This window comes from Castanea sativa, chromosome 6 (genome assembly GCF_040712315.1).
Source record: "Castanea sativa cultivar Marrone di Chiusa Pesio chromosome 6, ASM4071231v1".
NCBI classification, from domain to species: Eukaryota; Viridiplantae; Streptophyta; class Magnoliopsida; order Fagales; family Fagaceae; genus Castanea; species Castanea sativa.
In genome coordinates, this window is record NC_134018.1 from 30,237,625 (window position 1) to 30,259,387 (window position 21,763).

The window sequence follows — 21,763 nt, forward strand, 5'->3', positions numbered from 1 at the left end:
TTTTAGTTTTTATGTACAGTTTTTTAAAACCTCACTTTTTTTTCCGCTTTTTTATCATTTTTTCAAAAAATTTCAACATAGTAAGTTGTTCTGAAACAGCCACTGATATTATTCCACTTATCTTGAAATTAAATATAAAGAATCATAGTGAAAATTTTAAAAGCCAAAATAAAACAAAATTTAGAAACTTAATAAAAAGAAAAGGGTTAGTAAAATAAAGAGAAGGCCACCCCTTTGGGACAACTGGCAGCCAAAATCAAGAATAACGAAAACAAAATCCCGTTTGAGTGTTCGTGAGTGTGAGGCCTCACTCAGTTTAGCTTGTAGCAAGCGCTGAACCTGATCGCGTGGGCGGTTCTCACCCTCACAACCTAAACTACGGGCCCCACTACCACTCTTCTTCTTCTCTCTCTTCCGCTTTCACATTTCAATTCCAAACAAGCTGATGATTTCCCCACAGACACAGTGAGAGATAGAGATATATAGCCAGTCATATAGAGAGAGAGAGAGAGAGAGAGAGAGAGAGAGAGAGAGAGAGAGAGAGATATGGAGGAAGTTTCAACGGGGGCTGTAGTCCCCGCGGTGGTGAAGCCATCTCCGGAGACACCAAAGCGATCGCCATCCCCAGCCGCGGCGGCAGTAACTCGTGGTGAAAAAGAAGCTGGCGTTGACCGGTGGGACGAGCTGGACAAGGATTTTCTGTGTCCGATATGCATGCAGATGATCAAAGACGCGTTTCTCACAGCTTGCGGCCACAGCTTCTGCTACATGTGCATCGTCACCCATCTTCGCCACAAGAGCGATTGCCCTTGCTGTTCACAACCCCTCACCATCCACAACTTGTTCCCCAACTTCTTGCTCGACAAGGTTCCTTCTCCACTAAATCCTGATTCACTTTGGAATTTTGCATTCACTACTCCTAATAATGGTTTGGATTAATTTAGTGTATGACAGATTGATGCTTATAAACGAGTTCCGATTGCCTTGTAATGTGGCCAATTTTGCTTAATTTATAGCAAATTAATAATTGAATTGAGTAGGATTCAAGTGCTTTGCTATTATCTCTTTTTTATCTTCTCTATATCAAATAAATTTCAGAGGTAAGTGAGGAAAACAGTTTCGAATCACCATTGACTATGCCTGATACTTTGAATTAGCCGCTTAAGTTGTTATTCGAGAATTAGCTTTGCTTAATATGAAATTCACCAGTTATAATAGAAGAGAGAGAGAGAGAGAGAGTTTATTTCAAATTCGCTAGTCATTTCAATTTCGTATTATTAGTCAGGATTAAACACAATGAACTTGTACCTTTTATCCTTCATTCAAGTCATTTAAACTAAAAATTGAAATCCAAATCATTCACTAGCGAATAATTAATGTTGAAAAACCACTGTCAGTTGTCTTTGTAATGTGGCTTGGATTGGCCGATTGTGATTCATTTGGTCGTGCTAAGTCCTAACTTTTTTTTTTTTTAACCATAAAATAATGTTAGATGAAAGCGAGCTCAAAATTGTTAAATTTCTTCAGTAAATTTTGCAAAAGAAGGAATTACTTATTAAGGTTTCTATGTAGTATAAGCTAATCGTGCGGACAAGCCAAATTTGAACCTAATGGCTTAGTTTATGTAACTTCCTTTCCATGTTTAGTTGCTTTTGTGAAATTATTATTGCTAACAACATCGTTACTTGTCAAAAAAAAAAAAAAAAAACCAGCATCATTATTTTGGATTATATGTGTAGTTTGAACACGTATAATGCTTTGCATTATTTGTATCTTGAAATTATCTACTTCAAAATGCAGCTTATTGTTATACGGTTTCTCTGTACCACATTTGTAGCTACTGAAGAAGGCTTCTGCTCAACAAATATCAAAAACTGCTTCTCCTGTGGAACATCTTCGTCATTCATTACAACAGGTCAGTTTTCAAGGGAATATGTATTTTTATGATTACATTTGCTTATCCTGCTCCAATTTGCATATCGAGATTGTCTTATGGGACAATTTATTCTATGTTGTGAATGTTGTGATCCTAAGGGTCCAGTCTATTTTCTTTTAGTATCATTCTATATGGTTAATTAGTTCTTGGATTGATTGGGCATATGCTAGGAAGCACAAACACTTCATTTAGGGTGCCGTACCTATGTCACATCCTTGTCATGTTGGTGTTGTACTAGCCGTTTTACGTAATAATTTTATCCGTGCCCGTGCTTCCTAGAGCTTATGTAGTTCTTTCTTGTTTCTATTTAATTAATGATAAATTTCCTTGTTATTGTCCCGAGATGAGATTGTAATTTCCTAGAGTGCATTACTTTGATAGGACAAACAGAGGGCGATGATCTTTTTTTTTTTTTACAGCAGCACTTGTATACATATAAATTGTGTTTGTCAGACATCCTAAGTTCATAAGCTTAAAATGAATTCATAAAATCTTACTTATCAAAAAAGAAAAAAAGAAAAGAATTCATAAAATCTTGAATATTCATGCTTGTACTTTTATATTGTATTTGATTTTATTTTTCTTTAGATATTTGTAATTGAGCAAGACTTAGGTATAACACGTAGGTGCTGTTCCTTAGGTTCCCCTTTTAAGATTCTGCCATGTGGATTTTTTCTCATGGGATGGAAGTGTATTTTTTAATCAAGCAGTTACATGAGGGGAACCTAAGGAATAGTACCTTAGGTACTGTCCCTAAGTTTTGTCCTTTGTAATTTTAGACACAATCTATGATGGGTCCCTTGTATACTCCTCATGTTGTGTACTAGGCTTTGCCCATTTTGTTTTAGTAAAAATCCTTACATATTAAGAAAATAGAAACTTTATGAATTATCTTTTTAATGAAAATGTGGCAGGGTTGTGAAGTGTCGATTAAGGAGCTAGACACCCTCTTATTGCTCCTTGCAGAGAAGAAGAGGAAAATGGAACAAGAAGAAGCTGAGAGAAATATGCAAATACTGATGACCTTCTTGCACTGTTTAAGGAAGCAAAAAGTTGATGAGCTGAATGAGGTTTGTTGCCTTCAGTTTGGGCCCTCTTTTTACAGCTTAGTCATGTTGATTTGGGCAAATAATTTTTGCTACCTGCTTTCCCTCTTTCTTTGGTGTCTTCATAAACATGTATTATGTTTGGGGACCTATTGCATTGTTGGCCATAAAAGGTGGCATTTTCCCCCATAAGCTGATGGTTACTTATTGACTTCTTTTAGAGATATCAGGTGGACTCATCAAATTAGGTGCCCTCACTCCTGCCTATGTGTTTTTTTTACTTTAGGTTAACCAGCTTTTGGTCAATCTTCACTGACACAATAACATTAATTGATATTTAGGTCATAAGAATTCCTTTTCTTTTGTAGGTACAAACTGATCTCCAGTTTATTAAAGAAGACGTAGCTACTGTAGAGAGACATAGAATGGAGTTGTATCGTGCAAGGGACAGGTATTCTGTGAAACTGCGTATGCTTGGAGATGATTCTAGTGTGAGAAAATCGTGGCCATCATCAATAGATAAGAACACCAGTGAGCTTAGCTCTGGTTCACTAAATGCACGTAAGGGGTTGGCTACATGGAATCTTCAAAATAAGAAAGTAGATGGAAAGTCTCAAGCAATCTCTCATGGACTACAGAGAAAGGATGCTTTAAGTGGATCAGACTCACAGTTCATCAACCAATCCAGTTCATCTGTAGCAAGAAAAAAGCGGGTCCATGCACAGGTTTGTTATCTAATTTGGTTTCATCTATAGAAATATTATCCTAGTGTTTTTTCTTTGTTGAATAGTTATTGTGCCTGGCAACCATCTTGAATCTGTGAACTTCAATGTTAGCTAGTGCTAGTGGGTAGACACTGAAAAGTGAAAAACGCCAAAACCCTGTTATATCACCTTGTATGTTGGTTTTCATATTGAATGCTATCCAAAATTTTAATGTTGTTATGCATGGGATCTCCTCTCTTGTATACTTGTGCTTTGTTGGAGTCCCCTTGGGCGTGGCATGGGCATCTTTTTAATCTAACAGTTATATATAAGCCATAAAATTCTTGCTGAACTAAACTAAAAAAATAAATACCGAGGTTCAGGTAGTCTGATTCTGCCTGCAAATGTTCAGGATGTATATTCAGAAACTGTTCTTGGTATATGCTAGTTTGGACTTTATTGTAAAACAAGTGTTTCTTGGGTGATTAAGTTTAGTGCATATTTGCAATTTGACATGGGAAGCACAAGGAAAGATTTATTTTAATTTATTTTTGGGGTCAACTGTATTTTACTCTAGTATCTTTTTACGTTTAATCGTATTTTAATTTAAGTTCAAGGGTATTTTTGTGATTAGTCAATCAGGGTTTTCTATGCCAATTAGAATTAGGCTTTAGTAGCCTATATAAGCAAAGTGCTTTACTCCTATGAAGGGGGATTATTTTGATGAATAAAATTTCTATTGAGATTGTCTCCATGGTGTGGTGTAGACTACAACTTGGGTGCTGACTTCTGGAGGTTTTCTTTTGCTTGGTGCTGACTCCAAGCAAGCCTAGGTGTTGACTCATAGGGTTCTATCCTTTATTTTCATGCTCTTCAATTTCATGGTTGCAGTGTTCTGCATCACATTGATTATTGTTGCAAGAATTGTATAGTTGAAAATACCAGGAAGGAAAACAATGCATGTCCCATGTTAGAGTTAGTTCTAGTTATTTTTTCATATTAGCATGTTTGGGTAATTTTTTCATCATGATATAAACCATAATTTAAATATATGCTAAGGTGTGGGCTTTCTTTCTTTCCTTTCTCTTTGTCTCTCTCTATTATTCTCTTCCTAATTCTTCTCACTTAACCCTAAATCTTCATATTTTTCTTCTATTGAGAATCATTAATATTTTCTTCTTTGGCTACAGTTCAATGACCTACAAGAGTGTTACCTACAAAAGCGCCGTCAATTGGCGAACAAACCACATAACCAGCAAGAAAAGGATAAAAGTATTATACCAAGAGAGGGTTATAACGCTGGCCTTGCAGATTTCCAATCAGTGTTGTCCACCTTCACTCAGTACAGGTATGTTTTCAATCTTCAATTTCTTTTTTAGAGTTTGCTATATTATTGTGTTTTATTTTCATCTACGAGTAGTTCATCTGCAATTTTCTTTTGATCTTCTGAAACAGTCGATTGAGGGTCATAGCTGAACTTAGGAATGGGGATCTATTCCACTCAGCCAATATAGTATCAAGGTGAGTTAATTGTTTTGCACATCATGATTGGCTCTTTGGATTTGAATGTTTGGGTTGATAAACTTGTTTGGTTTGGTCATTTGAAATTATTCACAAAATAATTTATACAGTAATTCGTGTACCTGTATCACTGTATGTATTTAATAGTAATTGAAGTAAAGCACTAAACTTTAAGACATTTTTGCTCCCCAGAATCAAATATAAGTTCTAGTGTGAGACATGCACATACATGTGAGAAACAGTGTATCATCATGTCATGAATGACTAGGAAAGCAAATCCTTGCTCTTGTTGTACTATTGTGTCCTCTCAGTTGAATATAATTTTATAACTTAAAAAATCAATATAAAATCTCAGCTCTTTGTTTAATCTTTAACACGATAAAATAGTTTTGTTGGACATTTATAGTCTACCCTGGTAGTTGGAAAATTATTACTTATAGTTAATGGAGAAAAGAGTTATTCTGTTACAAGGACCAGATAAAGTTGAAATGAAAGTCTGTTGCGAGTAATGATGGTCTGTAATTGAATGGAAGATAGAGCAATATGACAAAAATGATTTGTGTAGGCATGCAATACTGTCAATATGAGACTTTGTGGATGTTGCTTAAATTTTTGATGTAGCTTCTCTCAGTGTGTGTTGTATAGCTTTTTCATGATTATTACAATCGGCTGGACTTTAGAATTGACCATGTTTTATTGCAGCATTGAATTTGACCGTGATGATGAATTGTTTGCTACCGCTGGAGTTTCTCGGTGCATAAAAGTTTTTGACTTCTCCACGGTAAGGTTTTGGTTTAAAGTACTTTTTTACTTTTGCTTTTTGGTTCTACCCATAGTTGCTGAGCATAAGTGGGATAGAAAGTTGGCTTAGACTGGATGCACAGGACATACAAGAGACAATGGTGGGCTGGTTGGCTTACACTTCTCAAAGTTCTTTGACTTCATCACATAACCCTTGATCACTTGAAGAAGATATTCCGTAGTTTTGGTGGCCATTTCTATGTCTTCCAATAAATTTTTTATATTGCTTTCTGCAAATGGAAGTTCTGATTGTTTTGCCTCAACTATTGGTGAATCTCCGTTGATGGAGGCCTATATTATGTTTGATTAAGTTGTTCATTTAATAGCAACAGATTCTACTTCAGGGCTCTAGTGCTGATGTATCAGTTTGATAAAATGCACTATTTACTATATATTTCTCTTGAGTTGGGTTGGTGACCGTTCTCTAGCTATTGCTTTCTAGGTTGTGAATGAACCTGCGAATATGCACTATCCTGTTGTGGAGATGTCGACGCGTTCAAAACTAAGTTGCTTGAGTTGGAACAACTTTGATAAGAACTACATTGCTAGTAGCGATTATGAGGGAATTGTGACGGTTTGGGATGTAAATACTCGGCAGGTAATGATTAGAAGCATCATGGCTAATCTTGTTCTATTACTCATATAGTCTGCTTTTATTCCTCTAAGATTCTTATCTCAGTAACATGTACCTTTTTCCAGAGTGTGATGGAGTATGAAGAGCATGAAAAACGTGCATGGAGTGTTGATTTTTCTCGTACAGAACCATCAATGCTTGTATCTGGTAGTGATGATTATAAGGTACTATGCAACATACCTTTCTATCTTAACCAAGTCTGCTGCTTTAGTTATCTATCAAGTAGCATTTGATAGCATTCTGAGATGACAAGTTGAGGAGATAATATGCTCTGTTTGCATGTGAAATTAATGCATTGAATGTGTTAGGAAATCCCACATCAGTTGGGCTTCAGACTTGATTGGGTATTTGTTCTAGTAGGCCTCTCCACTAATTGTTTGTTTAAATGCATTTTTACACTTCTTCATAATCAAAATTGAATGTGAGGACTCAGTTACTAGTAACTTTTACTTGTATCTTACTTGACTGATCTTGTGAATGGGGTCTTATGAATAGTGACTCCATTTCAATGTTTTTAGAGTTGCTGTCTTTTTCTACATAAATCTTTATTTGTAGTCTTTTATTTAATAAAATTATTCTTACTTATCAAAATATAAAATAAAAATTTCCATAGTGTGAAATTGGTGGACATGAGTGTATTGTTATCAATGATCCAATACACCAATTTCGGACATTGCAGTAAAGTACTGTAATGAAACTAAGTGCAATATGCATCTGGTTTTTGGTTTTGCATGTTTGATGTGCTCTCTTCCATGGGTGAGCTTGATGGTCCACACTAATTACATGACTCCTATTTTCCTTCAGTTGGTATAAATGTGCCATTTAAGCATTTGGACTGCTTTATTTCCTTGTGTGTACTTGTACTTCCTTATGGTTAATTGGAAGGCATGAAGAAAGTTGCCTCACATGAACTAAGTATAAGTTTAGTTTGATTCCTAGGCTTATTGTCAATCCATCATATCAACATTAGCAAAATCATAGCCGGAGGTAAAGTGTAAAACTTTGCTCGTTGTGTGAGGAGAAATTTAGTAGGTAATATTTGATCAAGCAAATACAAATTACCTGTTTAAATTTTATCTTTTGTCTGTACATCTAGATTCTGGATTAAATGTCGAATTTTTGAATACTTCATGGTTTATGTCCTTTTCAACACGTGATATTTAAGCGGTTGTGGACCCTCTCTAAATTAACCATATGCTGCATCTGTTCTGTGTATGACAAACAGGTCAAAGTTTGGTGCACAAAGCATGAAACTAGCGTTCTTAATATTGATATGAAAGCAAATATATGCTGTGTCAAATATAATCCTGGATCTAGCAATTACATTGCGGTATGTGCCTTTCATTTACATTTTTGAAGACAAAAGTATCGTTCTAATCATTTTGCATTGGATTCTTGTTGATTTTCACAACAAATCAATGTGGAGCTGAACTAGTGCTTTGGTCAGCACTGCTGACAATGTGTAGTGCATTACATACCCCCTCCCCCCCCAAAAAAAAGAGAGACAATGATCAGTGTAATAGTGCTATTCTTTGGTGTGATCCACATGTAAAGTTGTGTGCATGCTCATGCATAAACAAGATCAGCTATTTGACTATTTTTGGGTGGATTTGGTGTTCTGGGGAGAAGCCTATTGTGCAGCAAAGGATCCTACTTATGTTGTAATTGCATTTTAAAGTCATGGGTAATCTGTTGATAACTATTTTCCAAATTTTGAATCCCATATACAAGAATTTCACATTCTACTTTTTATAATTAAAATCAGAGTCATGCATAGCCTTATCCAATGGCATGGACATGTTTTCTTAATATTTGATCTCCTTTGGAATCTAGCCTCTAAAACATTCTCTTTTTTTTTTTAATCCCCTTCAGGTTGGTTCAGCAGATCATCAAATCCACTATTATGATCTAAGAAACATCAGTCATCCAGTCCATGTGTTCAGTGGGCACAGGAAAGCTGTTTCATATGTGAAATTCTTATCAAACAATGAGCTTGCTTCTGCTTCTACAGACAGCACATTACGGTTATGGGATGTGAAAGAAAATTTGCCTGTAAGTACTACATGCATACATACGTAGGTATCTGTCTGTCTGTCTGTACTGTACTTTTTAAAGTACCGTACTTACCCAATCTTAACAGTTCATCAATTGTTATAAAATTTATATTAAATAAGGTAGTATCCTATGTTAGCAGTTAAGATTAGATACGTATGGTATATAGCCGAGAGTCGTGCACCTCAACTAGTTGGCACCTCCTGTTGTTTCCAAGATATCCAGGTTCAAATCCCCCCTCCCTTGAGAAGGTGTTATTTGACCTAGAGCTTATTGGAAGACGACAGTTGCAGTGTGCACCAATAATTGTCAGTAACTTTATGCTCCATTGAAGGCTTTTAGACATTAATTGTCAGTAAAACAAAGGCTTTTAGACAATTTTGTAGCCATCAATAGCCAGAATTTTAACTTTTGGTCTTCCTTTCTAAAATTCTAATCATCCGTATGAACTCTAGTTGATTGGTTTCTTACAATATATGAATTATTAAATACTAATTGAAAGGAAAATGCATGACTCCTCACCTTTTTCCCACTTCAATGGAAATGGAATTCAGCAAAAAACTAATGGCGGTTCTGAATTTTTGGCTGTTGGAGGCAGTGGTGTTTTTATTTTATTTGAAAATTAATTTATTGTTGTTATTATTATACTGCTGTGATATTAGTGTTAAATTAATACAATGACAAAGTCTTCAAATTTCCTCTTTGGAATGATGTTTGCAGGTTCGTACCTTTAGAGGACACACAAATGAGAAAAACTTTGTTGGCCTTACAGTAAATAGCGAATACATTGCATGTGGCAGTGAGACAAATGAAGTATTTGTCTACCATAAGGTTAGTAATATCCGAAGAAGCAGTCTTCCAACATGTAACCTTGAAACAAAGCTAAGTTTTGGTGTTCACTCCGCAGGAAATCTCCAGGCCTGTGACTCGGCATAGATTTGGTTCTCCCGATTTGGATGATGCAGATGATGATATGGCATCTTATTTTATTAGTGCTGTATGCTGGAAGAGCGATAGCCCTACCATGCTAACTGCTAATAGTCAGGGCACGATTAAGGTGTTAGTTCTTGTGGCTTGAGAAGTTAGAGGGAAAGATCAGAATAACATGAGAGCAGCGGTGAAATTAAGCTGAAAATATCTGTTTTACATCTGAATGTAATTTCTTTTTTTGTATGTCAATTTTTTTTGCTAAATGTATATGTCATTTAAATGTAGAAATTGGTAGGTTTTAAAGGCCATGGTTGTGTAAAATTTATTATTTATAGGTCAAAGGTAGTGCAGCTGAAATTATATTTGCCCAAGCCATTGATCTCTCTCTCTCTCTCTCTCTCACCTGATTAAATTTATACAGAAAATGAAGAACGACCGTAGAATGTGGGTCAATTATTTCTTAGCTAGTAAGGTGGATTGAAGTTTTTATTACGTGGGATCTTAGTGAATAATGTGGGTCAAAGTTTGTATAATGTGGGATAGGCTTGCAAAGTTATTTAGGCCATGTTTGGGTTTCGTTATCAACGCTCATCCAGAATCTGAAATGCTTAGAATAAACTGAAACTCTAGAAAGCTTGTATTTCTGTGAGTTGGATCTATAGGCTTCAAAACCAAATCTTTAATGTCATATATAATCCTGAGCATATGTTAGTGTACACATCCAAAACAAAATGAAAAAGCAAAATGTGAGTAGGCTTTATGTTTGGCCCAGATAAAAAATAAAAAATCTTGAGTTGAAGTGTCTACGTACGTAAACCTTTTCCTCTTACATAGACATTTTACCTACTTGTAGATACTTCTTTTTGTACGAATTACGAAACTAGCTAGCTGATCGTAAATTGTGCGTGAACATGTCTTTTTGTCAAGTAAAAAACGAAACATTGAATTGTGCAGGCTTTGTAGACCACAGGTTCTGCGGTTATTCATTATCGTGGCAAATATAAAAGAATAAAAACTGTCCACGCTCAATTTTTGAACTGTTGAATTACACGATTTAAAAAAAGAAAAAAAGAAAAGAAAAGAAAAAGAGCAGCGTTTCACACAAACATATAAATCGTTTTACACACATTCTTCAAAGCAATTGAAATAGTGACTTCGTGATTTTAATAAAATGAATAGGATTTTACACTATCAAATAAACTATTTTACATATATCTTTCAAAACAACTAAAATTGCGACTTAAAATCACAGGTTATTTTGGTTAGTCTGTAAGGTAAACACAGTAAGTTTAACCAGGCAAAATCCGATTGTGTTATTTGAAGTGTGATATGAAAGCTTACCTTTGTCTATTGCATTATTTTGTACTCATACCGCGCGGCCTTGTCCATTGCATTATTTGTACTCATCCCACGATGTTGAAACTAACCTAGCGGAAAAGGCTGTCGTACTTTTTTTTTTTTTTTTTTGAGAAAAAAGTCTGTCGTACTTGAGTGAACCTCATCTAAATATACATTTTATAATCTGATGGTCATAATTGTATACACAAATACTCACGGTTGAATCAAACAAACATGTTTGGATTTTGGACCACTCGATAGCAAGGCAAAATAGAAAGATAAGAACGAGACCAAATATTTCTTCTGGCTTAAACATGAAAAGTATAAGAGTTGAAAAATAATAATAAAAGAGAAGAAGAAGAAGATGATGGTAACAGAATCACCACTCTTTGTATTGCTTGGTGCTTGCTATCCTTGCTCGGTTTCTAATCCCAAGCAAAGGTATAAGAAATGTTTAACCGCTTGTATTTTCGTCACACGTAGAATTCCATTTACCACAAAAAGTAAAAAAAAAAAAAAAAAAAAAGCCCCTTAGTAAGACATCGTCTTGACATTTTTTTATAGTACGGATGAAGGCGAAACATAAACAAAACGAACTGCTATTTCATATTGTTGATATATAAACCAACCGTACATATCTTACAAGAAACATCATCATTTCATACCTCAATAATACAGTGACATATTCATGCATAAAAGACACTACTAAAATCATGCTAAAGAAAGCTCAGAAGGGATAGAAGGGGACAAGAACTTCCATGAACTCAACTTAAAATTTTTGCATGTTGAGCTTTTTGAAGGATGAAAATAGTTACCTTGACCTAAATCATTAGTTTTCCGGGCTTGCAAGGTCAAGAAAACTCGAACAGCCTTCATGGAGTTCAAAAAAGGAAGGAAGAAATATAAGAAGAAAAAGCTCAGGAGAGATAACGCCATGACATCTATGACATTATTGTTTGTTTTATCGTGCTATAATCCTGACCCAGATGGGCCATGAACAAAGCTACCATGGGTTCATCCACCAACTGAACCATGGTTAGGACCCAAAGTGTGTTGAGAAAATAGCTCTTGGACTGGAATACAGTTTGAAAAGTGCAATGAGATTGAGAGGGGAAGGAGGTGCAGGTAAGGGAATATATATATACACATATATTGAAGGCTGTTCTCAGGCTTTCAGCCTGAAATAAATGCTGAAGGTACCATTGGCTGTTTAAATTTTAATTGAAAAGGAAGAAGGGACAGGTCACACAGGACGAGGGATAACGAGGGTTTGTTTTCTTGGGTTTCAGAATCAAACCCTCTATTTCGACTTAAAATAATAATAATAATAATAACTCTAATAATAATAATAACTCTATTTATTTATTTTAAGTTGTAACTAATATTTTTGAAGGGAAGATATTACTTATTATCTTAAACTATATTTTAGGTTGCACTTTATATTTTATTTTTTAAATTTATATTTTGTACTTTAAATTATAACTCTTGTTATACTTTGCATTCCGTTATTAAGTTTATCAATAACTTCGATAAAAAAGTATGATATTATATAACAAGACCTAATTGTCCATATTTTTAATTCTTAAAAACAAATAAAAAATTATATTTTATCACCCTAAACTATACTCTCAATCACACTTTTCACCTTAAACATTGGGTTTTCATCTAAGTTAATAACAAACTTGACTTCCGGGGTACAAATTGTAACAAAAGTTATAGTTTACTTTAGGGTACAAAACGTTCATTTAAAAAGCTTACGGTGCAAACTGTAATTTGAGACTAGTTTATGGTGGTAAAATGTAATTTCTTTTATTTTTTAAAGAAAAAATTTAGATACAATATTTCATGTTCTGCACCTTAGATTTACTTGTTAAAATTTAATCATGTGGTTATTTTCTCCCTTTTAATTTTGATCGGATTCTTAGAGTTCCACTCGAAAAGAGGGGACAAAGAAAGTGTTTGAGTTCAACACTAACTTAATGGGTTTATTCTTTGAAAAATACTTGTTTGAACATTATTTACAAATTTTGTTAACAAGCCATATGACTAAATTTTAATGAGAGAACCTAAGGTATTAGAATCTAGGTTTTACCCATTTTATATTCCTCTCATAAAAAATAAAAGAAATTAAAAAAAAAAGGAAAGAAGATGCTTCTCTGGTACCAAACTACAAACTAGAGAGTGAGAATATTTTTGCCACTATTTCTTTAAATATCTACAAACAGTGCAATCTCAAACGTTTTCATTTGTTTTGACGATTTTTTTTTTTTTTGGGAAACTAGCAAAGCTTGATTTTTTTTTTTTTGGTAGGGGAAACTGTTTTTTTTTTGGGAAACTGTTTTTGGGAATGATGTTTATAGAAAATTCTTTTTGAAAAATAACTCATTGCCAATGTTTGGTAGTAACTTTAAATGAGTTGAAAAATAACCTCATAACTTCCCTTATTTAGCTTGCTGTGAGATAGAGTTGTTTTCCAAAAAAATTTAATGGAAAACAATCTCCAAAAATAAGCCATACTTTTTATATTAACCAAAGATAGTTTTCCTTTGACTCATCTTTTTTTATGCTACCAAACACTGGAAAACAAGGAAAACTATCTTTACACAAGGTTTTCCATCGAAACAAACGGAGCGTAAATTATGTTCCTAAAATGCTTTGGAAAATATTTTATTGTGTTAAGCAAGTATGAATTATTATTATTATTATTATTATTATTATTATTATTATTATTATTATTATCAATTGGATTGTTAGGAATTTCTGTACTTGAGACCAGTCATTTTAAAGATTTTTTTGTAATCTTTCCAAAAGTGGAGGGTTTGCATCAATCCTTTATCATTTCACAATAAAGAAACTTATAATCATGTTAGAGATATATTGGACATATTAACTCAATGTAATTGGTCCAAACCCACATTTACTATGTGTGTAAGATAAGTCTCCTAATTGTACTAATAGTCTTGGTTTAGTCTCTTATATATAATTATATACTCATGTTATGGTTCATTGTAACACAAGTTAAGTACTACATCTTACATGATAAATATGTAACCCTTAAGGATTTCCTCCGTAGATATAGACTGAAAATATTGAATCACGTAATATCTAACAAATTCATTCTATATAAAACTTAGCAAAATTTGCCAATTGTTTGACTTGTTTTATTCCTGTTGGTCTTGCAATATCTTGCTAGTCTCAAGTTCAACTTCAACCCATGAGCAATCGGTTGGAAGGTTTTTCCGTGTTTTTTAAGATGGTTATGAATTTGTCTTAAACGGATAGTTAAATTTTCAATTACATTTTCATCAAAGTTGTTCAAACTCGACCAACTACTCTAGGAGTTAAAATTGACCTCACTCAAACCTGGCCAAAATTCTTGATTTTACGTGTTTGATCATAAGTTTGACAATGGGTTTACTCTTTAGTTCAATCGGTAGGGGTGGCAATTCATATTTGTGTGTCAAATTGACTCATGAGTATTCGACTATATGGGTTGATATTAATTGGACATATTTATTAAACGAGTTAGAATTCTTCAATTCTAACAAGACCCACTTATCAGATATTATCAAAGCTCAAAAAAAAAAAAAAATAGTATTAACCCAAGTGATTTGAATTATGAAAAACCAAACATAATTATTTAAAATTAAAGCTTATCTCAATATTACAAATAATCAATTACAATATGTCTAACAAAATAAACCACGAAAACTAATGAGTTTATATACCTAGGGTTTTGAAAGGTATATTGGAAAAATGATATTCAGTTAAACTGGTCATATGGGTCAATTAATGGATTTTGTAGGTTGGACATGAACATAACATGTTTATTAAATAGGTTAGTCATGTCAATTAGAATATAACATAAACCTGTTAAGCCTTAACTCATAATCTGCTAATTTGGTGTTGTGTTTCGCAGTTTGTGTTGGATTTTGTCACCCCTACAAATGAGTCTTGCAATTTTGAAATATAACAAATTTTGATTACTAATTGATTTTAGAAAATGTGTTTTTTTTTGTGCATTTCAATTTTTACAAAAAAATATTTTAAAAATCTCGAGGGATCAAAATCAGGTGATGGAAATATGGCGATAAAATTATTGAAAACTACACTAATAAGTATAATGAAAATAATAATGCAATAGCATAAATTAACCAATTAATAAAAACTATCAATTAAAATTACACCCATATGCAAAATTACAAACACTTGAAACCTCTAAATGACATTTGAAAGTTGTTTTTGTGCTGACTTTCAAAATTTTTGAGGCAAATCATTATCATTTTAGAGGTTTCAGGTATTTTCATCATTTTGATGATTTTTGAGGTATATTTTTCCATTTTGGTGGTTTTAAGGAGTATTTCAATAATATTAGAGGTTTTGGAGTCATTTTTGTCATTTGGGAGGTTTCAAGGTTATTTTGTTAGTTTTGAAGTATTTCAATCATCATTTTAGAAATTTTTATAGGGTTTTTTTTTTTTTTTTAATCATCTTAGAGATTTTGGGTTATTTGATAGGTTTTAGAGGTATTTTGGAGGTTTTAGTGTATTTTGTTTATTTTGAAAATTTAAGAAATATTTCTGTCATTTTAGAGGTTGTTAAGATATTTCGGCCATTAGATTGGATTCAGGATATTTTTTTAGGACATTATTGTAATTATGAAGGCTTTAATGTTGTTTTAGAGTTTTTAAGTGTAATTGTTCTCTTGGGTCTCAAAATGTGTCACGCCCTTAAAAACCGTAAAACATTTTCAGCCCTAAAGAGGATGTTTTTTTCTAAATGATTTCGGTTTGGCCAAATTTTTTTTAGCCAACCCAAAAAATTAGGTAAACATTTTCCAAAAAATGTTTTATGTCGAAACAAACTGATTTAAATAAGAATTATACAGTATAATGCTTTATTAGAATGAAGTTCTATTTGGGGCTAAATCCTCCCAAATTTGGATGTAGGCATAGTTTTATAAAAACTCCTTCGTTTTGTCTTATTTTATTTGGCCCGAAAATTTAATTTAAATATTTGGAAAACTCAGAAAATTAAATACAATAGTAATTTTTAAAAACAAAATGTTAAAGACAAATCCTTATTTTTTTACAAAAAATTTACAAAAAAATAGTTTGATACCACAAGAACAACATGAATGTAAATTATAATTCAATTTTTTGTCTTGTGTTTAAATGTTGGCACTTTAGTTTATTAAAGTTTTTGTAATAGAATAAGAAGTAGTTTTAGTATTTTCCATTTAAAAGTTACTCATGATTTTAGTATGATATAAGCATATCAATTCTTTCAAAAAAAGAAAAAGAAAAATCAATCTTTTGGACCAAATTGAATCAACAACGATTCAATATGAAATTTTAAATTTCATTCATTAGCCATAGCTAACCATAAAAAAACTTTGTTGAAGATCAATATTATTACTTGTTTGAGCATAAATCACTGTTTTTTTTTTAATTATTTTATTTTTAAAGTGTAGTAGCTACTTATATTGATTGCAAGTGGTTCAAGGTGGAATTTGATTTCATGGATTAAGGATGGGGGTTCGAAAACACTATGAGGAATTGTTTTCGGTTAGCAAATGCAAGTAACAAGGAAAAATTAAAATAAGTTGATTGAAATTCATAGGTACTGTAGGGTCAAGGGGCCCAGGAGTATGTGTTGGGTTGCCCCAAGGGTATTTGTTGGACTAAAGGCCCAATCCGAGGACACTGAATGGTCCGAAAATGTGAAAATGTCAACCAATGAAGCAATACTAATAGATAAATAAGTGATATTTGATCAAGTATACCTAAGAGGGTGGTCCGAAGAAGAGTATGTCATCGGCTTGTAAAGTCGAGGTAAGAGAAGGGATGGTTAACGTCCATAGACAATACTCTAGAAGATCCTATAGGTAAGGGTAAGTATGGTAGATGTAGAAGATAAGAAGAAGGGTAGTAAAATATCTAAGATAAAGCTGCTATTACCGCATTAAATGCTCTGCAACTACTTCTCTGACTGTATTAATGGGGAAGTGATGCCTGAATATCAGGGTTCAGCCTTACAACTGCCTCCAAAGACTTCAGGGGAGGTGGATGAGACAAGTATCTAAATCTGTAATCTGATCCATACGTGGACGATGGTGAGAAGAAGGGGGACGATATAAAAGGAAATGGAGACGTTCAGAAGGAGGAGGGAAAAAATAGAAGAGAAAGCACTGTATACATTTTGGTATCCACAATTGTAACCTATCTTTGGAAGGGTGAGATATAATATAAATCATCCTCAGCTTGGGTCTGAGGAGACATTCTATCACTTAAACAGTTCGTTGTACATGATGTGGTAATCTAACCCATCATTTTTGTTATCTAACTTCACTAGAACCTAAATTTCACGCTCGCTCTCCACAAATTTCATTATATTGGGCTTTTTGGGCCTATTTCCCTATTCCTAGTAGGTTTGAGTGCGAATTGTGACCTTACAAGTACTATTCCAAGATTCAATTTTAAGGTATATCTAGTGCCAATATCTTAAAATTTAAATCAGATAGTAAAGAGATCAATTCGAAGAACAATTTATTAAAAGTAAACTAATTCGAAGGTTCAATGTAAACGGATTCAAAGCCTAAACGCCCTAAACATCAATCTAATATCAAAATAATTCAAAACAAACATATTTCAGAAAGAATGAGACTAACAACTAAATACTTGAATCATATTTAATTAAACTGGATCAGAAAGTTATAAGGAAACACTTACAAGTGTAAATTATTCATTAAGCCCAATGAACTACAAGAAGATCTCCTAATAAACTAAATTGTTATGATCTCAATAATTAAATACGTACTCCAAGGTGTTTACAGTGTAATTTTTTTTTTTAAAAAAAAATTGGGCCTCTTATGGGTTCGTTTGAATACCGCTTATTTTACTAAAAACTGAAAACAATAAAAAAAAAAATAAAAAAGTTATTATTCACGCATTTGGCACTGTTCATAAGTCTAAAATTACTATTCATGGACAATAAACAGTGCCAGACGCACGTCCAGGGGGAAAAAAAAAAAAAACGCAACAAACGCAACGCAAGAAACACAATACCCAAATGCAACCTATTTATACTTAAGACTTCAACCGTTATTGTGTTATTAGACTCTAGGATGTCCACATGTTGCTTTCTTCTCAGGCTTAGAAGACACTTGTTTATTTTTTTTATGGAATAGAAGACACTTGTTGGATTAATAACATGGTGTTTGTAACTTTGGGTATCTGTTTCGAATTTTCTTGTAAAAATCCTCTGTCATCATCGCAGACATTATTTTTTTACTTTGAAAACTACCACAAAGATTGCCACACCAGTTTCATATTTCCAATGTTTATCAAAAAAAAAAAAAAAGTTTCATATTTCCAATTGTATGCTCCTTATTATTACGCCATTTGTCACATGCTCTTAATAAACCAGAAAATTTTCAATTAATTCCAACATTACTAATTGATGCATTCTAGCCCTAGTGGCTACAAATTTCAACATTTTAACTAATAAAAATATAGCCACTTAACTTTGAAATAGTTCGAATTTTTATTTAGACTTTAGAGACAAAAAAAAAAAGACACTGGAGCATTTTTACTTGTAATTTGACACTGTTCTGGCCTATGAAGTTTAACCATTGAAATTTGTTTATTCCTGAATGAATCCTGATGAAGCACAGTTTTGCATATGCTGCTTACCAATCCAAAACCATTCACATATTCTGTTTTCCTTTCTCCTGCTAACACAGTAGGAAAGAGAGAGCACAGAAACAGAACCCTAGGAACTTAGCTACAAATGGGTCTCTCCCACGAGCCCTATTTATTTATGGACTGTGCCCTTTATCCACTTCCCAAAATCATACAAAACAAAAACTAATTCCCATGTCTTATGTAAGTAATAATTATGCATTGCAGTCTCAGAATTGGGGCCTGCATTGTGAGGTCAACGTCAATCTCATTCTCAGATGAGGCTCCTATTAATTGGCCCTTTGAAATTGAAATGCCCTATCTAACAAATTCACACGGGTTGGACCTTAAAAAATGTAACATATACTCAAAAAATGAAATTATTTTCTAAAAAATTGTTCTCTTATGGAAGGTTGAAAATTAGTTTTTTCTGCGACATCCAAAAAAAAAAAAAAAAAAAATTGGTTGAATTTTTTTTTTTTTTTAAGAAACAGGGTGAAGATTTTCTTATGATTTTTTTTCATGTTAGGTCTCTAGAAATCTTTGAACAAATTATTATTATTATTTTTTGGGTGTGTATAGTCCCCAATTTCACATATTCCAAATAATTAAATGGAAGAATTAATTAAGGAATTAAAAATTTTGAATTCAAGATCTTGTGAGCTCTTGAAAATTAGTAAACCAATTCCTTAGATTGATTTTGTAATGATTAATGGATAAAACATATGATGGCTGTTTAATTGACTCCATGAACCAATAAATTTAATTAATCTTTTGAAAAAGAATATTTTATAAACATGAATATCTGTTAAAACAAAAATAATACTTAACTGATTGATTTGGCAAAGTTTACCTTTGGTCCAGTGAATGTGAATGTTTGTCTGGCAAAGTTTCTGACTAGTATTTGGCCATTTTCGATCGGGTTAAATACTGCGAAATCTGCGTGAGAGGCTGTAAAGATTTTAATTCCATAATACTTGAGTGCACCGACTGACCAACTTTATTATCTTAACCCTCGTGAAGCCATCATCATGAAACTCCTACGTAATGCTTTATCAATCCCATTATTATTGTCGTTGTTGTTGGGGTCCACTTATCCATCCCACATTCACATTCACACTCACATGCATGGTTGTAGACACACTCATTTTATTAGTAATCAGAAATCAGACCACCGTTAATATGAAAGGTTTTGGTTTAGTTTTATATATATTTTTTATTTGAAGTTCTCCTTATATTTTAAATACATAATGACAAGTGATAGTGAATTTTAATATTCACTTTTTATTTAGTTAGTAGGTGATAAGATAATTTTTCATTAAAACAAACAGAAATTTCAGTTAAAAAAATACTTGAGATAAGTCAAACTCAATATGAAAAAACCTCCACAAAGTAGGGTAATTGGTGAAGATGAAACTGAGGAGATTCAACTTCAATTCATCACATTATTAACCTATTGAGTCAACAAGCATGAAGTGAAATAGCATGACCAAAAATTAGTATACAACTTCCTAATATGCAAATCAATTGGCGGGGGGATATAATGTAATTGATTCTTAAGAAAAGCAATTTTGGATTGGACACGATTCCACCTTTTGATATTGTCGGGGCTTTTTTTTTATCGCCAATATGATATTTGGGAAGTCAAGATTGAGACTCGACTTTGGACTTAGAATATGGCCCAAAAGCTATCAGTGAAGTGTGAAAAATCCATTTTTGCTTGCATCCAACAAAGATTATAATAAGGCTCCAAAAATACTTCCTGCAAAGATAAGCTAGCACAAAGGATGACCTACCGCATTAAGTGTTTAAATAATAGCCCAGTGGTAAATAGGAGAAACGTCTAGCGGTAGATGTCTGGAAAATTAATAAATGTATTTGCATAGTAAAAATTATGCATTTCCTCCATAGTCAGTTAATATAGAAGTGGGCCTGTTATAACAAGTACACAAGAGGAAAATGGTCCAACAATGAATATGACAGACTTCTAGCAGTAACGTCTGATTAGTCAATAAATATGTTTACATGATAAAAATCATATATTTTCCTTAGGAATGGCAATGGGTTGGGTTCGAACAGGGTTTTTTCATACCCAAACCCGACTGGCGGGTCTACCTCGAAAACTCGGACCCGGCCTGTTTATTAAATAGCTTTTTTTCTTAACCCCAAACCCGGCCCGTCGGGCACCCGTGGACCCCGCCAGCCATGCCATGATTTGGGTCTAAACCGTGGTCCAATCCCAAAAAAAAAAAAAAATTGCATGAAGCCTTCATATCGTGGCCCAATAATTTTTTTTAAAAAATGTTTGCCTAGATTCATTATTTTTGAAAATGTGTTTGCCAGATTCAAGGCTTGAATCTGGGCAAACATAATTTTTTTTTATACTAGCAGGAGTATACTTAGGTAGAGAAAATCAAAGAAATCGAAGAATGAGATACCCACATACAAAAATTGTTGGAAAATAATAAAGATTTGAGGATCGGCAGAGAAAATCAAAGAATGAAATTGAAAACTTGAAAAATAAAAAGACCCACCAGGAAATCATGGATGAACAATGACCAAAGATTTATGATTTTCCCTTTCAAAATCACAAAAACAAACACAAATCTTAACACAAACACAAACACAAAAATTTTAAATTTATAATTTTCCCAATCAAAATCATAAACACAAACACAAATTCAGATTTATGATTTTCCCATTCAAAATCACAATCACAAACACAAACAACTCACATGATTGAAATGAAATGAACCCAGAAAAAAAGAAAAAAAGAAAGAAAGATAGAGAACGAGGTGGTTCGGTGGAGACACATGGAGGAAGTGAGGCGGCTTGAGGTGCAAGTGATGGCTAGCGGCGAAGGGCTTCAGGCTAATTAGGCCAACGGTGACAGATCGGAGGTTGGGGGTGAGTGAGAAGGAGTGACCGAGTGAGAGTGGGGGAGGAGAAAGAGATATGCGGCTGAGTGAGTGAAATGAGAATATGGGGTTAGGGTTTTTTTTTTTTAAAATAAAAAAACTTATATATATATATATATATATATATATATATATATATATATGGGGTTATTTTAGTATTTTTAACTTACATATAAACGGGTCGGGTTTGGGTTTGGGTTG

At 33.2% G+C, this 21,763-nt stretch overlaps 1 protein-coding gene across 1 annotated transcript; it reads left to right on the top strand.

Moving 5' to 3' along the window:
- Window positions 1-301: 301 nt before the first annotated feature.
- Window positions 302-9,999, top strand: LOC142640755 (E3 ubiquitin-protein ligase COP1). Its single transcript, XM_075814996.1, has 13 exons — window positions 302-867; window positions 1,838-1,915; window positions 2,851-3,006; window positions 3,351-3,707; window positions 4,877-5,034; window positions 5,142-5,207; window positions 5,910-5,988; window positions 6,451-6,606; window positions 6,708-6,806; window positions 7,868-7,972; window positions 8,515-8,694; window positions 9,415-9,525; window positions 9,602-9,999. Exons 1-13 carry the CDS (start codon window positions 547-549, stop codon window positions 9,770-9,772), a joined length of 2,037 nt encoding a protein of 678 aa, XP_075671111.1. The 5' UTR covers window positions 302-546; the 3' UTR covers window positions 9,773-9,999.
- The last annotated feature ends 11,764 nt before the right edge of the window (window positions 10,000-21,763 follow it).